This window comes from Mesoplodon mirus (assembly GCF_964341445.2).
Source record: "Mesoplodon mirus genome assembly, chromosome: 14".
Taxonomy (NCBI): Eukaryota; Metazoa; Chordata; class Mammalia; order Artiodactyla; family Ziphiidae; genus Mesoplodon; species Mesoplodon mirus.
The window spans coordinates 35,767,691-35,788,825 of record NC_138990.1 but is presented as its reverse complement, the minus strand read 5'-3'; the positions used below and the strand labels follow the sequence as shown (position 1 = coordinate 35,788,825).

Genomic DNA, 21,135 nt, shown 5'->3' with positions numbered 1-21,135 from the left:
CACTGTAGCTTGCTGGTTGTTGACTGAAGCTGGGTGCTGGTGTTGAGATGGAGATCTCTGGGAGATTTTCGCTGCTTGATATTATGTGGAGCTGGGAGGTCTCTTGTGGACCCGTGTCCTGAAGTTGGCTCTCCCACTTCAGAGGCACAGCACTGACTCCTGGCTGCAGCACCAAGAGCCTTTCATCCACCCGGCTCAGAATAACAGGGAGAAAAAGCAGAAAGAAAGAATTAGTAGAAGAAAGAAAGAGAGAGGGAAAGAAAGGAAGAAGGGAAGAAAGGAAGGACGGAAGAAAGAAAGAAAGGAGGGAGGGAGGAAGGATGGAAAGAAAGAAGGAAAGAAAGGAGGGAGGGAGGGAGGAATGAAAGCAAAAGGAAGAGTGAATGGAAGAAGGGAGGGAGGGAAGGAGGAAGGAAAGTAAGAAAGACAGGAGGGAGGGAGAGAGGAAGGAAAGAAAAAGAAAGTGGAAAGAAGAAGGGTGGGAGGGAGGGAGGGAGGAAAGAAAAAGAAAGGAGGAGCGGAGGGAGGGAGGGAGGAAGGGAAGGTAGGAAAAAAGAAAGAGCAGGTAAAGTAAAATAGAATAAAGTATGAAATATAGTAGCGTTATTAAAATTAAAAAGTAATTATTGAAAAAAAAAAAGGAACAATAGAACCCTGGGACATATGATGGAAGCAAAGCTATACAGAGAGAATCTTACACAGAAGATTACACCTACACATTCACAAAAAGAGAGCAGGGGGAACAATCAAAAATCTTGCTCTCCATGTCCACCTCCTCAATTTGGGATAATTCGTTGTAAAAAAAGGAAAAGGGCGAGAAGTCTGAAATCTTGCTCTCTAAGTCCACCTCCTTAATTTGGGATAATTCGTTGTAAAAAGAGGAAAAGGGAAAGTCTTAAATCTTGTCCTCAAAGTCCACTTCCTCAATTTGGGATGATTCGCTGTCCATTCATGCACTCCACAGACGCAGGGCACATCAAATGGACCATGGAGCTTTAATCCGCTGCCTCCGAGGCTGCACAGAGAGATTTCCCTGTCTCTTCTCTGCTCTCACAGCTCCCGGGTCTCAGCCTTGGACCTGGCCCCGCCTCTGCGCGTAGGTCGCCGGAGGGCGTCCGTTCTTCGCTCAGACAGGACGGGTTTAAAGGAGCCGCTGATTCGGGGGCTCTGGCTCACTCAGGCAGAGGGGAGGGAGGGGCGCGCAGTGCGGGGCGAGCCTGCGGCGGCAGAGGCCGGCGTGACGTTGCAGCGGCCCGTGACGCTCCGTGCGCTTTCCCGGGAAAGCCGTCCCCGGGTCCCGGGACCCCGGCAGTGGCGGGGTGCACAGGCCCCCCGGAAGGCGGGGCGGACAGTGACCCGCGCTCGCACACAGGCCCCGCGGCGGCGGCGGCGGCGGCGGCGGCAGTAGCCCCAGCGTCCCACGCCCGTCTCCGAGGTCCGCGCCTTACCCGCGGCTCGCGCCTGTCTCCGGCGCTTCCCCAAGCAGCCCTCTTAATGCCCTCTCCTCGCGCACCAGGAAACAAAAGGGAAAAAAGTCTCTTGCCTCTTCGGCAGCTCCAGACCCTTTCCCCGGACTCCCTCCGGGCTAGCCGTGGTGCACTAACCCCTTCAGGCTCTCTTCCTGCCGCCAGCCCCAGTCCTCTCCCTGCGCTCCGACTGAAAGCCGATACCCGAGCCTCAGCTCCCAGCCCCGCCCGCCCCGGCGGCCGAGCATAGAAGCCTCTCGGGCTGGTGTGTGCCTGAGGGCACCGATCCTCTGTGCCGGAATCTCTCCGCTTTGCCCTCCGCACCCCTGTTGCTGTGCTCTCCTCCGCTACTCCGAAGCTTTCCCCCTCCGCCACCTGCAGTCTCCGCCCGCGAAGGGGCTTGTAGTGTGTGGAAACCTTCCCTCCTTCACGGCTCCCTCCCACTGGTGCAGGTCCCGTCCCTATCCTATTGTCTCTGTTTATTCTTTTTTCTTTTGCCCTACCCAGGTATGTGGGGAGTTTCTTGCCTTTTGGGGGGGTCTGAGGTCTTCTGCCAGCGTTCAGTAGGTGTTCTTTAGGAGTTGTTCCACATGTAGATGAATTTCTGATGTATCTGTGGGGAGGAAGGTGATCTCCGCATCTTACTCTTCCGCCATCTTCCTCCGGGTCCGTATTTGTCTTTTTGTATCTGGCTTATTTCAGTTATCAAAATGCCCTCCAGTTTCATTCATGTTTTTGCAAATGACAGGATTTCCTTCTTTTTAAAGGCTGAATAATATTCCATTGTGTGTGTGTATTCCATACCTTGGCTATTGTGAGTAATGCTGCAGTGAACTTGGGAGTGCAGGTATCTCTTTGAGATAATGTTTTCATTTCGTTTGGAAATATACCCAGAAGTGGGATTGCTGGATCTTGCGGTAGTTCTGTTTTTACTTTCTTGAGGAAACTCCGTTCTGTTTCTCACGGTGACTATACCAGTTTACATTCTTACCAACAGTGTACAAGGGTTCCCTTTTCTCTATGTTCTCACCAGTGTTTATCATCTCTTGTCTCTTTTATAATAGCCATCCTAACAGTTGTGAGATGATATATCATTGTTTTTGATTTTCATTTCCCTGCTGATTAGTGATGTGGAACAACTTTTCATGTATCTGTTGGCCATTTGTGTGTCTTCTTTGGAAAAATGTCTATTTAGATTCATTGCCCATTGTTAAATTGGATTATTTGTGTTTTGCTATTGATTTGTATGAGTTTCTTGTATATTTTGGATATTAACCCCTTCTTGGTTATATGGTTTGCAGATATTTTCTCCCATTCCATAGGTTGCCTTTTCATTTTGCTGATAGTTTCCTTTGCTATGTAGAAGCTTTCTAGATTGATGTATTCCCACTTGTTTTTGCTTTTCTTGCCTTTGCCTTGATGGCAAATCCAAGAAAATCATTGCCAAGACCGAAGTCAAGAAGTTTACCCAACTCCATGCTTCCTCCAGAAGTTTTACAATTTCAGGTCTTATGTTCAAGTATTTCATCCATTTAGAGTTGACTTTTGTATATGGTGTAAATTAGGGGTCCATTTCATTCTTTTGCATGTGGCTATCCAGTTTTTCCAGTATCATTTATTGAAGAGACTATTTTCTCCATTGTGTATTCTTGGCTCCTTTGTTGTAAATTAATGGACCATATATGCTTGAGTTTATTTCTGGTCTCTCTATTCTGTTCCATTGACCTATGTATCTGTTTTTAATGCCAAGACCATACTGTTTTGATTATTATAGCTTTGTAATATAGTTTGAAACCTGGATGTATAATGCCTCTAGCTTTGTTCTTCTTTTTCAAGATCACTTTGACTCCTTGGGTCTTTTGTGGTACCATGGAAATTCTAGGATTGTTTTTTCTATGTCTGTAAAAAATGCCATTGGAATTTTGATAGAGGTTGCATTGAATCTGTAGATCACTTTGGGTAGTATGGGTATTTTAACAATAGCAATTCTTCCAATTCATGAATATGGAATTTCTTTCCATTTATATGTGTCTTCTTCAGTTTCTTTCATTAATGTTTTATAGTTTTCAGTATATGTCTCTCTCACTTCCTTGGTTAAATTTATTCCTAAGTATTTTACTCTTTCTGATGCTATTGTAAATGGCATTGTTTTCTCAATTTCTCTTTCCTAGAGTTCACTGTTATTGTATAGAAAAGCAACTGAATTTTGTATGTTGATTTTGTATCCTGCAATTTTACAAATTTATTTATTCTAACAGTTTTTTGATGGAGTCATTAGGGTTATCTATGTATAATATCATGTGATCTGCAAACAGAGCCAATCTTACTTCTTCCTTTCCAATTTGTGTGCCTTTTCTTGCCTAATTGCTCTGGTTAAGACTTTCTGTACCATGTTGAATAAAAATGGCAGGAGGGGGCATCCTTGTCTTGTTCCTCATCTTGGAGCTTCCCTCTTTTCCCTGCCAAGTTCTGTATTCTTGACCAACATTCCAACTGTTGAAATGATGATTAAAATGAAAATGGCATTTGTAGTTGAGAAATGTGAAAGAAATTCACAGACACTTTTTTTTTTTTGCGGTACGCGGGCCTCCCACCGTCGCGGCCTCTCCTGTTGTGGAGCACAGGCTCCGGACGCACAGGCTCAGCGGCCATGGCTCATGGGCCCAGCCGCTCCACGGCATGCGGGAGCCTCCTGGACCGGGGCACAAACCTGTGTCCCCTGCATCGGCAGGCGGACTCTCAACCACTGCGCCACCAGGGAAGCCCACACAGACACATTTTAACCAAAGTGAAAATTACAGCTACACCTAAATTTTATTGCCTTTACAACTACTTAATTCAAATGGGGGAGAAGAGAACAAGATTGTTATTCACTTATGCTGAGAAATCTTAATACAATATGAGGGGTATGGTTTGCATGTTAGAAGTTTACTTTTATTGTGATGTACAGTTGATTGAAAAGCCATTGCCTCCTATTTCCAAAGCATACACTCCTGAATTCTCTTCCTTGCCAACCAGTAGACATTCAGGTTTCCAGATACCGCAGACTCTGCTCACAGAATTTATCATGGATTTTCTAACTGTGGCTTTACGTCTTGTGTCACAGTTACTGTCAGGATAATAAATTACTTTCTGGGCCAGAAGTACCCTGCATGCTATAGATATTCAGAAAAGTTTCTACAAATAAGAAGTAGAGTTTACATTTCAGTAGGAAATCACTGTGTTTCTCAAGTAACAGGTGACTTGCCTGTGTCATCAGTTGGCTACAATTCAGTTGCTGCTAATAACCGTATCTTCTTACTGTGCATATTTATGCAAGTTAAACAGATAACTTGGGACTTGAAAGAAATGTACACTTAATGTGTATGCATGTAATGTCTGAGATTTGCTTTAAAATCCTCCAGGGGACAAAGGTCCCTGAGGGCATTGTGGTGATTGGGGAATGACATGTGAGACAAGCTTGGAATGTTGATGTTTGTTTAAGATGGTTGTTGGGCCCCTGGGCATTTATTATACTGCAGTTTCTACTTTTGTCTGTGTGAGTGCAAATTTCTACAACAAAATGCTTATGGAAAGGAATGGTAAGTTTGCAGTGTGAATGTCATGGCATCAAATGAAACTAAGGGGATGAAGAAAAGAAAGCAAATGGTTAACATTTTAGTTAATATATTTATTACTTAAGCATGGAGGAAGGATGGAAGGAAGGGAGGGAGGAATGAAAACAAAAGGAAATTTAGCATATTCACTCATTATTTCCCTGGTCGTAATGCTGTTGTTAAATTATTCACATTATTCAGGATACATTTTTTGGTTTGTTTTTTGCGGTACGCGGGCCTCTCACTGTTGTGGCCTCTCCCGTTGCGGAGCACAGGCTCCGGACACGCAGGCTCAGCGGCCATGGCTCACGGGCCCAGCCGCTCCGCGGCATGTGGGATCTTCCCGGACCGGGGCACGAACCCGTGTCCCCTGCATCGGCAGGCGGACTCTCAACCACTGCGCCACCAGGGAAGCCCCTTGGTTTGTTTTTTGTTGAAGAGATCCATAAACCTCCTACTTGGTTTCAGAGCACTTTTAGTGGGGTTGTTTAATGGAACGTATGGTGTACCTGCAGGTTACCATACAGATCACACGTGACTAATTGTTCAGGTGTTGAAATAATAATGTATACTTGGTCATAATTTCTACTGAGGAACATGCCTGTCACTACTAGAAAGGCTTTGGCCCAGGTGAGGGCAGTGATCATGGTGCCATCAGAGGACGTGGAGGGGGATGGAAGACTCTGCATCTGGTTCAGCTTTTGCTACTTAACACTGAATGATGTTCTTGGGCAAGTGTTGTAACCCTTCAGGTCTTCAGTTTCGTCATCTGAAACTCTAAAGTATGGGTGGAGAGGTATTTTTTCTTAATTTATTTTTATTTTTGGCTATGTTGGGTCTTCATTACTGTGTGTGGGCTTTCTCTAGTTGCCGCAAGCTGGGGCTAGTCTTCGTTGCGGTGTGCAGGCTTCTCACTGCGGTGGCTTCTTTCGTTGCGGAGCATGGTCTCTAGGCGCATGGGCTTCAGTAGTTGTGGCAGGCAGGCTTCAGTAGTTGTGGCACGTGGGCTCTAGAGCGCAGGCTCAGTAGTTGTGGCACACGGGCTTAGTTGCTCTGCAGCATGTGGGATCTTCCTGGACCAGGGCAAAAACCCGTGTCCCCTGCCTTGGCAGGTAGATTCTTAACCACTGTGCCACCAGGGAAGCCCTGAGAGTTCTTTTAATTAATGCAAATCTATGCCTCGGAGGCCCATCTTGTGCAAAACCATAGAGCTAATTGACTTTAGAGTTGTGAAAGGAAGATGCCAGGTCCTTCATCTTCTACTCATTCCCCCATCTCCATCACAGAGGAAAAGAGCTGATGTATTTAAAATTTTGCTTAAAGTGCTTTTGCTTTTATTGCTTCTCCTTCCCAGGCACTTGTATTTTAGTCTTTCTTACATTAAATTATGACACTGTGGGATAGACCTGTTACATCTCGTTAAAGTGATTTTAGTCCTCAGTGAGGAGATTAGCAGATGCTAATCTTCTTGTCTATCCACTCATGTAGCAATGTTCCTCACTTCCTGAAATTGTTCTCTTTGTTTTTGATGGCTAATGTGCCTTAGTCATTTTAGACCTGAGGACTTAGACTCTGTCTACAAGAGGCCAGGTAGATAATATAGTGAATCAAACCTGTTGTAAACTATGGTTTTTCAGTATAGTCATCTTTAGTTTTCAGTTCTGCAGCTTTTGCCTTAATCTTGGGGCCATAATAGAGAATTATGGGGGTTTTGCCTAACTGGAGAGCTTATGACCCTTTCAAGAGGGCATATACTACCTAGTCCCACCTGATTATTGCCATTTCGGCCCCGTGTTGCCCAATTTTCTAAATATTCGGGAGGAATATGGTCGTGGACTGCCATTTTCTGGTCTCTCTTATTTTTCTGTGGGGAAACTACCTTGGACCCTGTTCTTAATAAATGCTTGAATGGGAAATAGGTCTTTAGTTAGTGTTTTTTCAGTTCTTCTGGTTCTGTTGTAGTTGGTAGGCAGGTAACATCTCTGCTCGGATGGTTTCTCTTGTGGTAACTGAGCAAACCTGGTATCCTCATGGGAAAGGACTGAGAGATTATCTGGACAAGTAGATCTGGGAAGGCAGGTCTTTCTCTGTGTACCTGGGGTTGGCCATGTAAAATCAGTGTGTTACAAAATGTCTCTGTTCTGTGGCAACACTTAGAATCCTTCAATTGAATAATTTGCCAGCAGGTCTGGAATACCTTACACGTTTAATGTACTTCTTAAATTAAGGAATGCATTTTCCTCTAGTCGGTCTTTTATTACCATCACCATTTGGACCCTCTTTTCCTTTATCTCTCTCTTTCTCTCCCTTCATCTCTCTCTTTCTCCCTCTCCGTTTCCTTCTTTTTCATAGCATGAATTTGTGGCCTGTCCATGGTATAGAATATTCCAGGCATTGTGTTCGCATAGAATCTTGTAAAGGTTCTTATAAAGGTGTGTACTCAAAATTCAAGAAATTCATAATTTTGTCAACATCCACTCATAAAAGATATTGAGAACTCATGGTAACCTATGTGTGATATAAAGGAATATTTTTATAATGCTCACATATTTGGGTTTTGGGTTATATGTAAATCGTAACACTATAAAGTAGATTTAAAAAAACTCCTTAAGGGCAGGAGTTCTGTTTTTTATATTCTGGAGCACATTTATAGTGTTATGAAGCTGTCAGAATCCTTAGTTATGAGAGATCATTTATGATACGGCACCCCTAAAGAGCGTTAATTCTGAAAGTTATTTCTATTTGGCTACAAGTCTCTTGCTCTGACATTAATGTAATATAATTATTGTCTAGGATGGGATCTTTAAGATGAGACTTTCTCCAGATGGGACCCTTCTTGCAGCCGTTCACTTCTCAGGAAAACTAAGCATCTGGGCCATTCCATCTCTGAAGCAGCAAGGGGAGTGGAATCAAAATGAGCAGGTGTGTCTCTTGATTATGATTATTCCTAGAGTGATTCTCGCTTAAGGGTGAGTACTGACAATACTAATTTCATTTTGATGATATTTTACGTTTTAAAATGTAGCTCACAGCTATTATTCTCATCACTCCAAAGCTGTCCTATTCTTTACTTAAATTATCCTGTTACCAGTGTAGTAGGACAAATGAAGAACAGAGTAGTACTCTGTGCTGATACTAATTTGTAGAGCAGGACACTCTGTATCCTGAGTGTCCTCTGTCCTTTGATCTCTGCATTTCCCCCTTTCTCATTGCAAAAATACAGAATGAAGATGTTAAGTTTTCAGCAAAAGTTAACTAATATCGAAGATTTGAAGGGTCAATATCATAAAAAGGTTAGACTTCTTTCCAAATCTTGCAGTGCTAGTAATCCTGGGCTTCCTTAAGGTTGAAGGGAGCTATCTTCTCTTTACTCAAAAGGTAGATAGAGAAGATACAGAGAAAGATAGAACTGTTCATTTTTTTAGTGTCTGGAAATAACAGCGTTTGAGAATTAAACAATTGAGTTGTTTAGTAACGGATAGTATCAATGTCTATTGTAATCTAACATCAGGATGGGCAGGTAAGGTATGATGCTCGTTCAGTGCCACACGTTGTGATAGAGTGAAGATTTAAGAAAAATCTTCTCAATTAGATACAGCTTATGTTATAAATCTTCTACTGCTCTGAAGGTAATTTTGCATGTCAGCACTTTGAGCGTTAGTTCTCCTTCCCTCACATCCCCATTCCCCTTTCCTATAGGAGTATCCTGTCACCAGCTTTGGTGGGTACTTCTGTGATTCTAAGAAAGGAGCATATTCCCTGCAAGGTCTGAATGGATCAGGGTCCTTTTTTTGGTGATACGCGGGCCTCTCACTGTTGTGGCCTCTCCTTTTGTGGAGCACAGGCTCTGGACGCGCAGGCTCAGCGGCCATGGCTCACGGGCCCAGCCGCTCAGCGGCATGTGGGATCCTCCCGGACCGGGGCACGAACCTGTGTCCCCTGCATCGGCAGGTGGACTTGCAACCACTGCACCACCAGGGAAGCCCTCAGGGTCTTTTTATTAGCATTCTTTTGAATTTCATTTCATCAAACTGCACTATAAAAGAATTCTTAATAAGCAAACAGTATTTTGTATTTCTCAGAACAGAGGAAAAGAGAAAGGGGCTCTACATTTTCATACTCTTTTCCCAGACTTAAATTTATTTGTTTTTGCTGTTCTTCAATTTTTTCTCTTAGACACAATTGTAGGAAGATTCCCTCCCCCCGCCTTCCCCCCGCCCAGTTCCTCACCATGTTGAATTTAACTTGGCCTCCGCATCTCTGCTACTCTGTCTCACGTACTGGATCTAGATTTGTTCTAAATAGAAGAAAGAGATCCTCCTCAGTTATCGATCTCAGTAGCCAAGTAGAGGGACATCCTTTCTGTCTCCTCTGAAATGAGAGCTAAGTTGACTTATATCTTCACTCTAGAAGTGGAGTGGATCAGCTCTCAAAACTGTTTCTTTTAATGTATTCAGCTAGGCTCATCAGATAATTGATCCAGAAGGTACTGTGCATTTTTCATGGTTATCAATGTGTAGTGTTAAGATACTTAGCTCTTGTTATTTGGGAAGACCCTGATGTTCTATTATATATGGGAAATTTTACATTTGAGCAAGTTTTTTCTTAAAAGGTGAACACTTTGAATATTAGTCATTTGGAATAGAAATATTGATCAAGTTCTGAAGCACACTTAACGTTTCATCTTGTGAGTGTCCTAGAATGTCGTACATATAGCATAAGGGCTATTAAAAAAATTCATTAGTATGCTGTTTCGTTTTCTGAAATTCTGGGTACCTTTTTTTTTTTTTTGCATGCAAAGATAACCTGCATCTGTTGTAGTCCTTATTGGCATATACTTGAATTTTTAACTGGTTAGACATATTTATCGTTAGTTGCCAGTTTCATTATAATTCATTACTCTTTAGCCCATGAATGTTATTCATTGGGTTTTTATAATGATTCTATTAAAAACACAAAAATTGTTTAAAAATCTTGAAACTCAGGAATGAATAAATGTAAATATCTCAGTCATTTGGAATAGGCCATGAGAAAGGTAATGTGACAAGAAAGGAAGGGAATTTGGAAATAGCAACAGAGATGCATGGTGGGAGGACATGAGTTCAGGCCAGAAATTTGTCTCTAGTGTTGTCTTAGGGAGAGTCTTTTGAACAGAACTACGCTGAGAGTTTAGAAGGCAGTTCATCAGGAATTGCTGAAGCCTGATTTTTCGGTTGTACCTCAAAGAGTTTCCACCTTACCTCTGTGTCTCTGATTCAGCGCTCCCCCCGACCACCCTACAGTCTGCAGACAGACTGTATGATGATACAACTCCTCAAGCTAGTTGTATCTTTTATTATAATTTACACCTTTTTGGGCTTACCTATCAGTTTCTTCTGATTTGGTTGGTATAAATTATCTCCCTTGAATGCTTGAGTAAACTGGAAAAAAACGGGATTTGGGGCTCAGAAAGCTGAAAACCATGGACCTGGTTGCCATCAGCAAGGCTGCTCAGCACATCCTCATTCCAGAGCACATCCCATCACAGGCCAGTGGCTGCCAACCCCTCCCTTTCCTGCTGCTGCTCAGCACCTGGAAAAACTAGCTGGATAGGGCAGACTTGGCCCTCTGAGACCCCTGCCAGTGCTAGCCTCAGAATAAATTTTTGTCCAAAGTTGAGAACAGGGAGGGCATTTGATTTTATCTATTCAGAGGTTGTGATCAAAATGCAAAAACTCCTTCATGTAACCTGCCATCTTTTCTAGTCTGGTCGTTACGCTGCTTTATACCTGCTCCCTGAGCCCTCCTCTCTTGCTCGCTACTTTTGTCTAACCCTTTCTGTTTTACTTTGTGAAACTTCATTCCATCATAAACAAACTCCTGTGAGCCTTCATCATTTTCACAGAATGCTCTGCTTTCTTTTGATACACTTAATCTAGGCTTATAAAGCTCAGTAGGATCGAGGTACATGTACACATAGTCTTGCAGCTTTTATAAAATTTACTCTAATAATAACCTCTATTATTATTTACTGAGCACTAATTTTGTCTCTTAGGGTTTTTCAGCAAGTAAGCAGGAGAACTGAGATTTGATTTCATAGCTCTCTGGCTCTGAGGTCCATGCTCTTTCCATGACCATGTGAGAAAATAAATACACTTTAAAAAAGGTGGGAAAAGCCCTATTTGTTAGGTTTTTTATTAGGCTTTATTTGATGTGACCTTTAAAAGAACAGAGACAAATTCTTTTTCTCTGCGAATGTAACACGGATTTCTTCAGCCCTCTCAGATGTTGAACTCTTGAGCTAATTAGTGTGTACCAGATACTAGAATAAGTAATTGAGAAAGTCTGTCATTGGTAAACCCTTAACTTTATGATAGATATCATATCACAGTACTTATGATGTGGTGACATGAGGTGAGGGCGGTAACTCTTTGTCCAGCAAAAGAAGTTTGAACAACCATACTTACTTTGAGTCTTTCACCTACATTCCGGGGATGAATCACATTGGATATTGGACATTTTAGATTTGACTTTAATGTATGAAGAGAGTCATTAAAATCTAGTGTATTAGTCAGATATAGAGAACAAACTAGTGGTTACCAGTAGTGAGAAGGAAGAGGGGAGGGGCAAGATATGTGTAGGGGATTAAGAGGTACAAGCTATTATGTATGAAATAAGCTACAAGGATATATTGTACAACACAGGGAATATAGCCAGTATTTTAAAATCACTGTAAGTGGAACATAACCTTTAGAAATTGTGAACCACTATGTTGTACACCTGTAACATATAATATTGTACATAAACTATACTTAAATAAAAGTAATAGTGCATTAGAGTAAATGTTATGAAGCTTGCATGTAACAGCGCTATCAAGAGTAGGTTGTTACTTTATTCAGAATAATTATCGTAAAATAATAAAGTTCAAGTATTTGAATCTCTACCAAGTACTACAGTAGAAAATGCAATAAGTCACAATCCTTGCCCTTAGGACATTCATAGTCTTGCAAGGGAAATTATAAACAAATTAATAAAATAACATGTTAATATTATGAAAAGATAAGCTCAGAGGAATGGTGCATAGTTCAGTTGGTGGTTTTGGGGAAGAGGATTGTTGGGAATAAATAGTGTTTGTATAGTAAGGCTTGACTATCAACAGCAATTTTCATCTCTCTCATTTACTTCACAAAAAACCCTGTTAAGTAAAAAATGTTTTTATACTCGTTTTAAGAGATGGGAGTAGTGCTGAAAGCAGTTAACTTAGATCACTGAATGTTAGAATCAATGTTCCATTTTGACTCAGGTCCTCTGACTTTGTAGGTCAAGACTTTTTTCCAGAGAATCTTCTTACAGTGCTTATATTTAGAAATACTGACTTTAAGTGGGCAAATTGGATACTAGTTAAGATGTTAATGGAAAACAGGGAGAGATAGCCCGTGTGGTTTATACGAATGACACCTGGAGTTGTGCAGTTCATTATGTAGAGACACTGGGAATGGGAAAATACTAATAAGCGAGAGGTATAATATTGTCACTTACCAAATGTATGGTGTCACTTTGTGTATTCATCACTGGCTGAAAATCACTGAAGAACTCTTAAACAGCTGAGAAAAACTTAAAACAGCTGCTCTTTTCTCATTTGTCCAGTTTAATCAAGTGACCTTGGGTCAGCCAGGTAGGACAGGCTTTGGATTTCTTTGTGGCTACTCTGGGAAATGAACGGAAAGCCAATTAGTTTAAAATGGAGTATATAATATATAGTGTATAGTTAGCTTATAACTTTACCTTAAACATTGCCTGAGAAAAAAACTAATGTTTCTGTTGCACTATACAGACTTAAAGTCTTTTACCAAATTGTGAATTCAGCTCATCTGGGCCTTTCTTCAAGCAATACGCTACTTTATTAGTTTTCATAATATGCTTTGTTTGAATGAGTATTTTCTCTGTAAAATCTAATGATTAAAGATAGTTTGGAAGTGCCCGTTCTGATTTACCTCTATCCAGTTTTTAGTTGATTAAATACTTTGGCTTTCATTATCAATATGAAAATCCATCTGGCGAGAAATCCGTATTAAGTTTTGTTCATGTTTGGAATATATAGTAAAATTGTCATTTCAAACATTTCCCATATGTTATGTTTATATATTTACATCTCATTTTTGGCCTTAATTGTTCTCTGAAGAAGCTTTATTACTTGCTTATTTGTACTTACTTGGATGTAGTAGACACAAAACTAACCTTTTCCATTTGATAGTATTTTCTCTTTGACACATAGTAGGTACTGGCCTAATTTTGTTAAGTGGATGAATCAGTGAAGGATAAATGGGTAGATAGCAGTTCATGTCATTAATAGTGATCTAAACCACAGCTGTTTTCACAACTACACTAGACTGTCAGCTCTTTGAGAAGAGGCACTGAATTGAATATACATTTCTTCCCTGAGAGCTAACAAAGGACTTGGTGTATTAAATATTAATAATAAATGTTTGTGGAATGAATAAACATTTAAAGGTTGCTTTTATGCTGTTGGCAACAAGGTCTTTGTTATATTTAGCTTCCAGCTGTAAAAAAAGAAAAAAAAAGTCAGCAAATAAAATCCTTAAATCTGAAGAAAACAGATTTAAGCTATATGCTTTAGCCATAATAGCCTCTCTGAACAAAATCTATAACTGCATCCTTAGGACATCCTCCTCTAGGCTACTGCTGCCCTATAAAGTGAGGGCACCTGAGGCTGTTTTCAGACATACGGTAGCACGTCATGCAGAGAGGAGTGGCATGGAGGCTGCTGCTCAGGATATATCAACATAGTACTGGGACTGAGTACCCCCCACCCCCCGCTTTCCTGGGGGTCTTGGGAGCTTGGTGATCCTGTCTTCAAAGTAGCAGCCTACAGAGTTTGAATGGGATGTCATAAAGCACAGCCAGATCATGGTTCTCCTCACAGAGTCCTTGGCTCTGAAGGGTGGTAAGTTGGGGCCAGTTTGAATAGTATAAGGGGAGCAGTGGGAATGTCCGTGTAGAAAGCAGCAAGGGGCAAGCCATCAGGTTGCTGGTCTGGCAGGCCACCTCTGCCTGAGGCAGAGGTAAGTTTGGGATTTTGTTTGGGCTTCTTTCTTAAATATACGGTACAGATAGTTTCATCGAACTCCCACAGGTTGTGAAGTTGAGCGCTTCGTTCAGATATACAGACTGAACTGCTGTGTACTTCTAAGACAAAAGTACAGACAGGTATATACCCCAAAGAATTTAAAACAGGTAGTCAAACAAGTACATTCACATACATGTTCACAGCAGCCGCAAGCTGGAAACAACCCAAATGTCTGTTAACAGAAGGATGGACAAATTGTGGTATATACTTGCGATCGAATATTATGCAGCCATAAAAAAAGAATGAACTACCAATCCATGCCACAACTTGGATGACCCTTGAGAACATTATGATAAGTGAAAGAAGCCAGACACAGAAGGTTGTTTGAATTCATTTATACAAAATACCCAGAATAGGTAAATCCACAGAGATAGGGGAAAGGGGAAAGGGGTAACTGCTTAATGCCTAAGCTTTATTTTGAAGGGATAAAAATGTTTCGGAACTAGATGGAGGTGGCAGACATTGTGAACGTACTAAATACCACTGAATTACTCATTTAAAAATGGTTAATTTTATGTTAATTTCACCACAATGAAAAAAAATGATTTCATGAATCCTCTCCTCCCCCCCAAACCCTAAAACAAACAAAAATGCATATAATTAGAATATGATGCACTGTAGTCCCGTACTTTGGCCTACTTCTTTTTCCTGAATAAGCTTAGTCTTTCCCTACCTGTGTCCTTCTGTGCACACTGTGGTCTCCCACTGGAACGTTGTCCTCCACCCATTTTCCACATCCAGGTCTTATCCAGCCATAAGCATATATAACACCGTCAGGCTTCCTTTGATCCTCTTGAACTCCCTTCATCTTTCTCAAGCCCGTATCCAAAATGATCTCTTGATCCTTTGAAGACTCTTAGCACTTTTATCCATACCTCTTTTTTGGGCAGTTATCAGATTTGACCTTCGGTTTTAGTTAGTTATACCCATTTCTTAGCCATCTATGTGCTTGAGTATAGGGCATGTAATGTCTGATTTTTTTCTTCTTTCTTTCATAGTGTAAGTGCACAGTATTCATTGACTAAATAGCAGAAGAAACCACACTTTTGAGAAGGTGTAGGAATATTTGTACTATGTCAACTAGTTTTTCTATAGCTTAGACATTCTACTTAGAGCTCAGTGATTCAAAGGATTAATTAGTTCATTCCCTCATTCCGCATTTAACTACTGTGACAGAGGTGGGCACTGATAGACGTGGGAGTACAAGGATGACTAACAGAGTCCTGGATGCAGAGGAACAAATCTTCACCTTAGGTTTAAAATTGGTTTCACAAGAGATACCCATTGTTTAAGCAATCTGCGTGGAACAGTCTAGTCCCAGAGTGTGCGGATTGGCTCTGCTAGACTAGTACTGCTTGTTCGTGGTCCTCTTGCTCATCATTAACTTTGATGAAGACAAGCACACTTTGAATTCTCAGAGTGCTTATGCCAATGAGATGACTTCTTTTTACATTTTTTTCTCAGGAGTTCTCGTTAAAGTTCTTTGTAATCTGTACGTCCTTAACTTTACCCGAGGCTGAATCATAATTGTTGTTGTTTGTGGGGCTTACGGTTTTAAAGTGCTACCCCATACTTTCCTTGTGCACTCCAGCACGTACGTGGGGAGGCACGCATGGCATCACGTAAATAGATGCTGGCACGCCTCCGGTGCTTTTGCTGGAGGTGCCGCCGGTGGTTCGGAGCTACTGAAACTTCTAAGATGCCTTGTAATGGTCAAATAAGGTTTTAATTTAGTTGATTATTTTCAGTAATACGTACCTTATTCTAATTTTTTGAAACTTAATTTTTTTTTTTATATTTAAGGCCAATCCATTTCTTCGCCTAGTATATAAATAGCCTTTTATGGCAACTTTTTTCTGATAAAGTTAACAAATTATATCTTCTGTTCTCAGGGTCTGCTCTGAGCGACTTATAGTAGTGGAGAGCAGAAAGTTCTCTCAGGGTATGGAAAGAAATAGCAGTTTTAATACCCTAACGTATAAGCCACTGATAAATTGGTAATAAAACATATATGCTTATTCTGTTGCATAAGATGAAAAAGCACATTTTGACATAAGTACAGCATCACTATTTTTAGGCTTAAGATTTCAGATAACCCCCAACTGATATTTTGTTGTTTTTTTCCCCCCATACTATTGTGATTCTGGAGGGTATGGAATTAACGTGGGCCTGGGAAATGTCTGGCAGTGGCTTAATCTCTGTTGTTTTGTGATGCTTGAGAGATCGTGGTGTGTCCTGACGTTCACAAAGGTGGGCAGGACATTGTGTTGCCGTGAGATTAGACTGTGAATGTATTGAATTTGAGGATTGCATGGTTATATTTTTTGACTTAGTACAATAGGTTTTCAGTCATAGAAAGTTAGAACTGGAGATGACACGGAAGTTGTGGAGTCCAACCTCAGAGCTGTGGGAACTGAGACCTGGAGGGTTGCTTGCCTTACGAGCGGCAGGGTAGCTCTTACATCCAGGCTGGTGTTTTATTCACAACAGCATGGCTGTTCTCCCAGCGTGCAGGTGTGCGTGCGTGTGCGTGTGTGTGTGTGTGTGCGTGTGTGCGTGCGTGTGTGCGCGCGTGCAGAATTGTTAGTGTTTCCTGCTTTCATTTGTATGAATTGTATGCTTGCCATCACGGTTCTTATTCATGCTACTTTCTTCATTAAACTGAGTCACAGTACTTGCATGTGCACATCTTAGGTATAAGAACAATTGCTTTTCAAGATCTTGGAGAGGAATAGATTTCAACTAGGTGTAACTAAGAGATGAAAAGAAAGCATCATTTCTGTATTTTGTTAAAAAAAAATTAAAAGTTCTTGATGATGTTCTCATAATTTTCTTACCTTGTTGATCCAAGAATTTACGTGCCTGTTTTTCAAATTTAGCCAGGCTATGATGACCTTAATCCTGATTGGATACTCTCTACTGAGAGGAGAAAAAAAATCAAAGGTGAGTTTTATGATGTATGATGATTAAAACCTTAAGAGACTCATGTTGTTTAATAAAAGTGCTTTTTAGATGGTATGATATATGTAGGGGAGGGAAAACTTTTCTTTCTACTATCCTAGGTTCTCTGGCTGGGGCTCTGTAAAATTAGATTGACAAAAGAGATTAATAAGAGAAAAACAAGCAGAAGTTTATTAGCATGTACATTGAGTTTATACATGGGGGTACCCAGGGATGAGTAACTCCGAGGGATGGTTGGAAATTGTGCTTATACAGCATCTAAACAAAGAAACAGTAAATTTTTAGGGAAGTGACAAGACAAAGGAAAAACAGTTGGAGTTTCTAGGAGTGGCAAATTGTGGGAAGGCAAATATGCGGGGAAAGTAGTGGAAGATAAGCAGTAGTTAGTTATGTAGATTCCTTCGGCGCTGTCTCTGGGCTCATAAGGGTCTAAATTTGTCTCCAGTGATGAACTCTTGTCCTTCGTGGTAGAGAGCGGAGAGGGGAACAACTTTGTAAATTTATGTCCTACTTTTACGCAAATAGGTAGAGGGCAGGGAGCTTTCTTGTGTCTGCTTCTTCTCAGTGGCCTCTAGCCCAAAATAATCATTATGCCACAGTGGCACATTTTGGGGTGGCATATTCGGCTACCCTACATATAAAAGTCTCTAGACTTCTGCTTCACTTTGGAAGGGACACCAAGATTTCATAGCACGGGGACAAGGCAACAGATCCAGCTTTCTGACCGTCAGGTGTTAATATTTTGAGTTTTCCCAAGGCTGAGGCAGAGCCTGTGGCCTGCGGCAGGGCTCTCCCTCCACAGGCCAGCGTGGAGATGGCACGCTGAGTTCAAAGCTCCTAAGTGTACTCCTTTGTAAAGGAGCATGGAGGGGATAGCAGAAAGGGATTCCTCAAAGGGTAAACTCTGAGTAGTTATCTTTGGGGCTGGGGTGCCGGAGTGGAAGATGGTAGGTAATGAGAGGTTGGAGGGACTTTTTCTTTTCATACCTCTCCATATCTAAGCATTTAAAAAATATTTTTTAGCAGTGAGCATGTATTACTTTTATAAATAGAAAAGAAACCCAGTATTTACATTTAATTAAAAGCAATAGTGATTATTTAATTGGTAGATTAAAATTAAAAACAAAAATTAAAATATTAAGAGTTACTTTGAGTAATTGGTTCCTCTTTCTTCAGGTGAAACTCCCCAAGTTAAACACTGCTGAATTTTTAAGTGTCTCCTATAAAATGAGTGATAGTTACAAGGTTCAAAATCTTTATTAAATTATGCTTCTAATTCACATTTAAAGACCCTGAAAGTATTGATTTGTTAATATCACGTGTCATGTTCATGTATTCGCTTTTGTTAAATAATCATCTGAAATACTCATTCAGAAAAACATTTTTGAGGAAAAAATATAATTTGTCAAATTAGAAGGTTGGCTGCATGTTTAAATGATTTGCTCCTTTCCATCCCACATTACATTAAGCTGTAAGCCTAGGAACACTGCTTTTCATGTTTTCTTGGAATTCCTTATTTATATAGATTGCTTTAGGCTTAAATAGGAAGAAAATGTTGAGTTGTCATGGTTTTTGTTTTTTAATTAAAATAATGAGTTATTCTCATGGAGTTAACCTCCTATTTTATTTTATTTTTAATTTGGCCGTGCTGCACGGCTTCTGGGATCTTCATTCCTCACCCAGGGATCGAACTTGTGCCCACGGCAGTGAAAGTGCCCAGTCCTAACCACTGGACTGCCAGGGAATTCCATTAACCTCCTATTTTAAAATCTCTATCTCCTTAGTCAAATGTTTACATATATTATAAAATTTATGGTGTACTTTGTATGTATTACCTTTAAACCTCGTCAGATCCGTAGTGGAACAAGTAAGGTATAAAAAGGGAATAAAATTATAGTAAATATCATGCCATTTCCTTTTGAATGCCTCAATTTGGTGAACCACAGTTCAGTTCTATCCACCCTCCCCCAACCCCTGCAATTCCTTACTGGTCTTGAGTATGTTTTCCTCTTTCTGATAAGTTGCAAGTATAGAGGAGGAAAAAGTTCTTTTTCCTACTACCCTACTAGATTCTCCAGCTGAGGCCCAGTAAATTGGACTAACAAAAAGAAAAAAGCATACACATTTACTTAATATGTTTTAGGGACACAGGAGCCTTCATAAGGAAATGAAGACCTGAGGAACAGTTAAACCTGATCAGTTTTATATTAGGTTGGGTGAAGAGTGAAAGTTGTAGAAAGACATGAGAGACAAAAGGGTCTGAGCTAAGGGTAGTAAACTGGGAGGAGCAAGGCCTGTTTGTTTCCATTTTTCTTGGCTTCCCTCTGCCTTTGGAGATAAGGATGCTCCTTTCCTCCAGATATAAAGAAGGTACCTCTCACATGAGGATCTTAGGACCTGCTCCAGAGGAAGGTCAGAGTTCTTCCTGAGTCTGCCATTTCTCAGTACACACCTACCTTTTTTTTATATGTTGAAAATGGTGACATATCTCTGAATATTTTTCATTTTTTGCACAGAAAGACCTTAATATGTTTACCTCTGCATCCCTGGAACTTTGGACTTTGGCAAATTGTTGGCATTCAGATGTTCATTAAATAAATTACCATTTTGTATCTTCTACTTGAATAAAAATCTGAGTGGTGACTTACATTTGATTTTTTCTTATTATTTGTCATACCTTTAGGACTCACATGGTTTAAAATTGATTATTGGACTAAGTGTGTTGTATTTAAACCACGTTGATGGATGGATTTGTATTGATTTACTTTTCCCCCCATTAGATAAAGAGTCCTTTTACCCACTGATAGATGTGAATTGGTGGGTGGACAGTGCAGTGATTTTGGCTCGCTGCTCTGGTGCTTTGACTGTTTCGTCGGTGAAGACTTTGAAGAATTTACTGGGAAAATCCTGTGAATGGTTTGAACCATCCCCTCAAGTCACTGCTACCCATGATGGGGGATTTTTAATTTTGGAGGTAATGCTTTCCCTTTTAAAGCAATCAGTGTGTTTGAGGGTAAACATTTATTACCCTCAAAATCTAAATATCTGATTTTAATTTTGGTTATCCCATTATTTAATCTTGTCTTTAAAAAGGAAAATTTGTTATTGGAATCAGAACTTGAGTGCAGTATAAAAAAGATCTATTGTTTAGGCAATTTAAAAAAGTGAGTTTCTATAAGAATGAAGAACATTTATAATCATTTTGCTCTCTGTAAAGCATTTCTTCCTCATTGACATGATGGCTTTTTTCTTTTTCCTGGATTAGTTATCTTAAAAATATAAATAATATCACTACCTAAGAAATACAGTCTTTAACCTATTCCTATGAAATATGACAGCTTAAAACTTTTGGTTCTTTTATTAAGAAAAACTTGTTTATCATGACAAAAATTTTGAAAAGAGGCTAATATTTTAGAGTTATGTTTTGGTCATTTAAAATTATTTTAAGTCTTTCAAGGTAATGGCCTTCAATAGCCTTCACTTCAGTGCAGACTGACAAATGTCTTCTCCCCTTAAGTTTGGTACCGAGTCTAAAGATGTGCTTTAAAGAGAACCAGGGCTTAAAATCGAAGGCAACTCTGTTAGGTCTGGAATGAAAGTTATCATTAACAGGCAGCCTTCAGACTCAGAACTTTCTGAAGACATTGTTTAAAAGCTGGGGAGCTATGCTTGATAAAGCAAATAAATACCTTCATGTTCATGTTGCTAAATAGATGGAAAAATCGTTTTTTCACAGCAGGTATAAAAATATCAAAAAGAAAGAAAATAACATTCTCAACTCCTTTATTTCCCTAAAATAATTACCAGGTATATATTTTACAAGACCGTATTAATGACCTATTATTAAAACAGGCTTTAGTTTGAGAGATTTGGAGCCAATAACTTCTGTGCTTATTTCTGGAGCTATTGATGTAAATATATAGCATTTGTTGTTGGATTTCTTTGAATTCCATTCTTAGTTTTAATCCCACGGCTGATGTAATGA

The 21,135-nt window shown here is 40.3% G+C and overlaps 1 protein-coding gene across 2 annotated transcripts in view; it reads left to right on the top strand.

Moving 5' to 3' along the window:
* The window catches only part of NBAS (NBAS subunit of NRZ tethering complex), a 340,305-nt gene that overhangs the window by 60,095 nt on the left and 259,075 nt on the right, over nucleotides 1-21,135 (top strand). For both annotated transcript variants that reach the window (XM_082642209.1, XM_082642208.1), the window contains 3 exons: nucleotides 7,856-7,984; nucleotides 17,069-17,132; nucleotides 19,931-20,124. In XM_082642209.1, coding sequence (XP_082498335.1) covers nucleotides 7,856-7,984; nucleotides 17,069-17,132; nucleotides 19,931-20,124 — 387 coding nt within the window. The remainder of the gene's footprint in view (nucleotides 1-7,855; nucleotides 7,985-17,068; nucleotides 17,133-19,930; nucleotides 20,125-21,135) is intronic.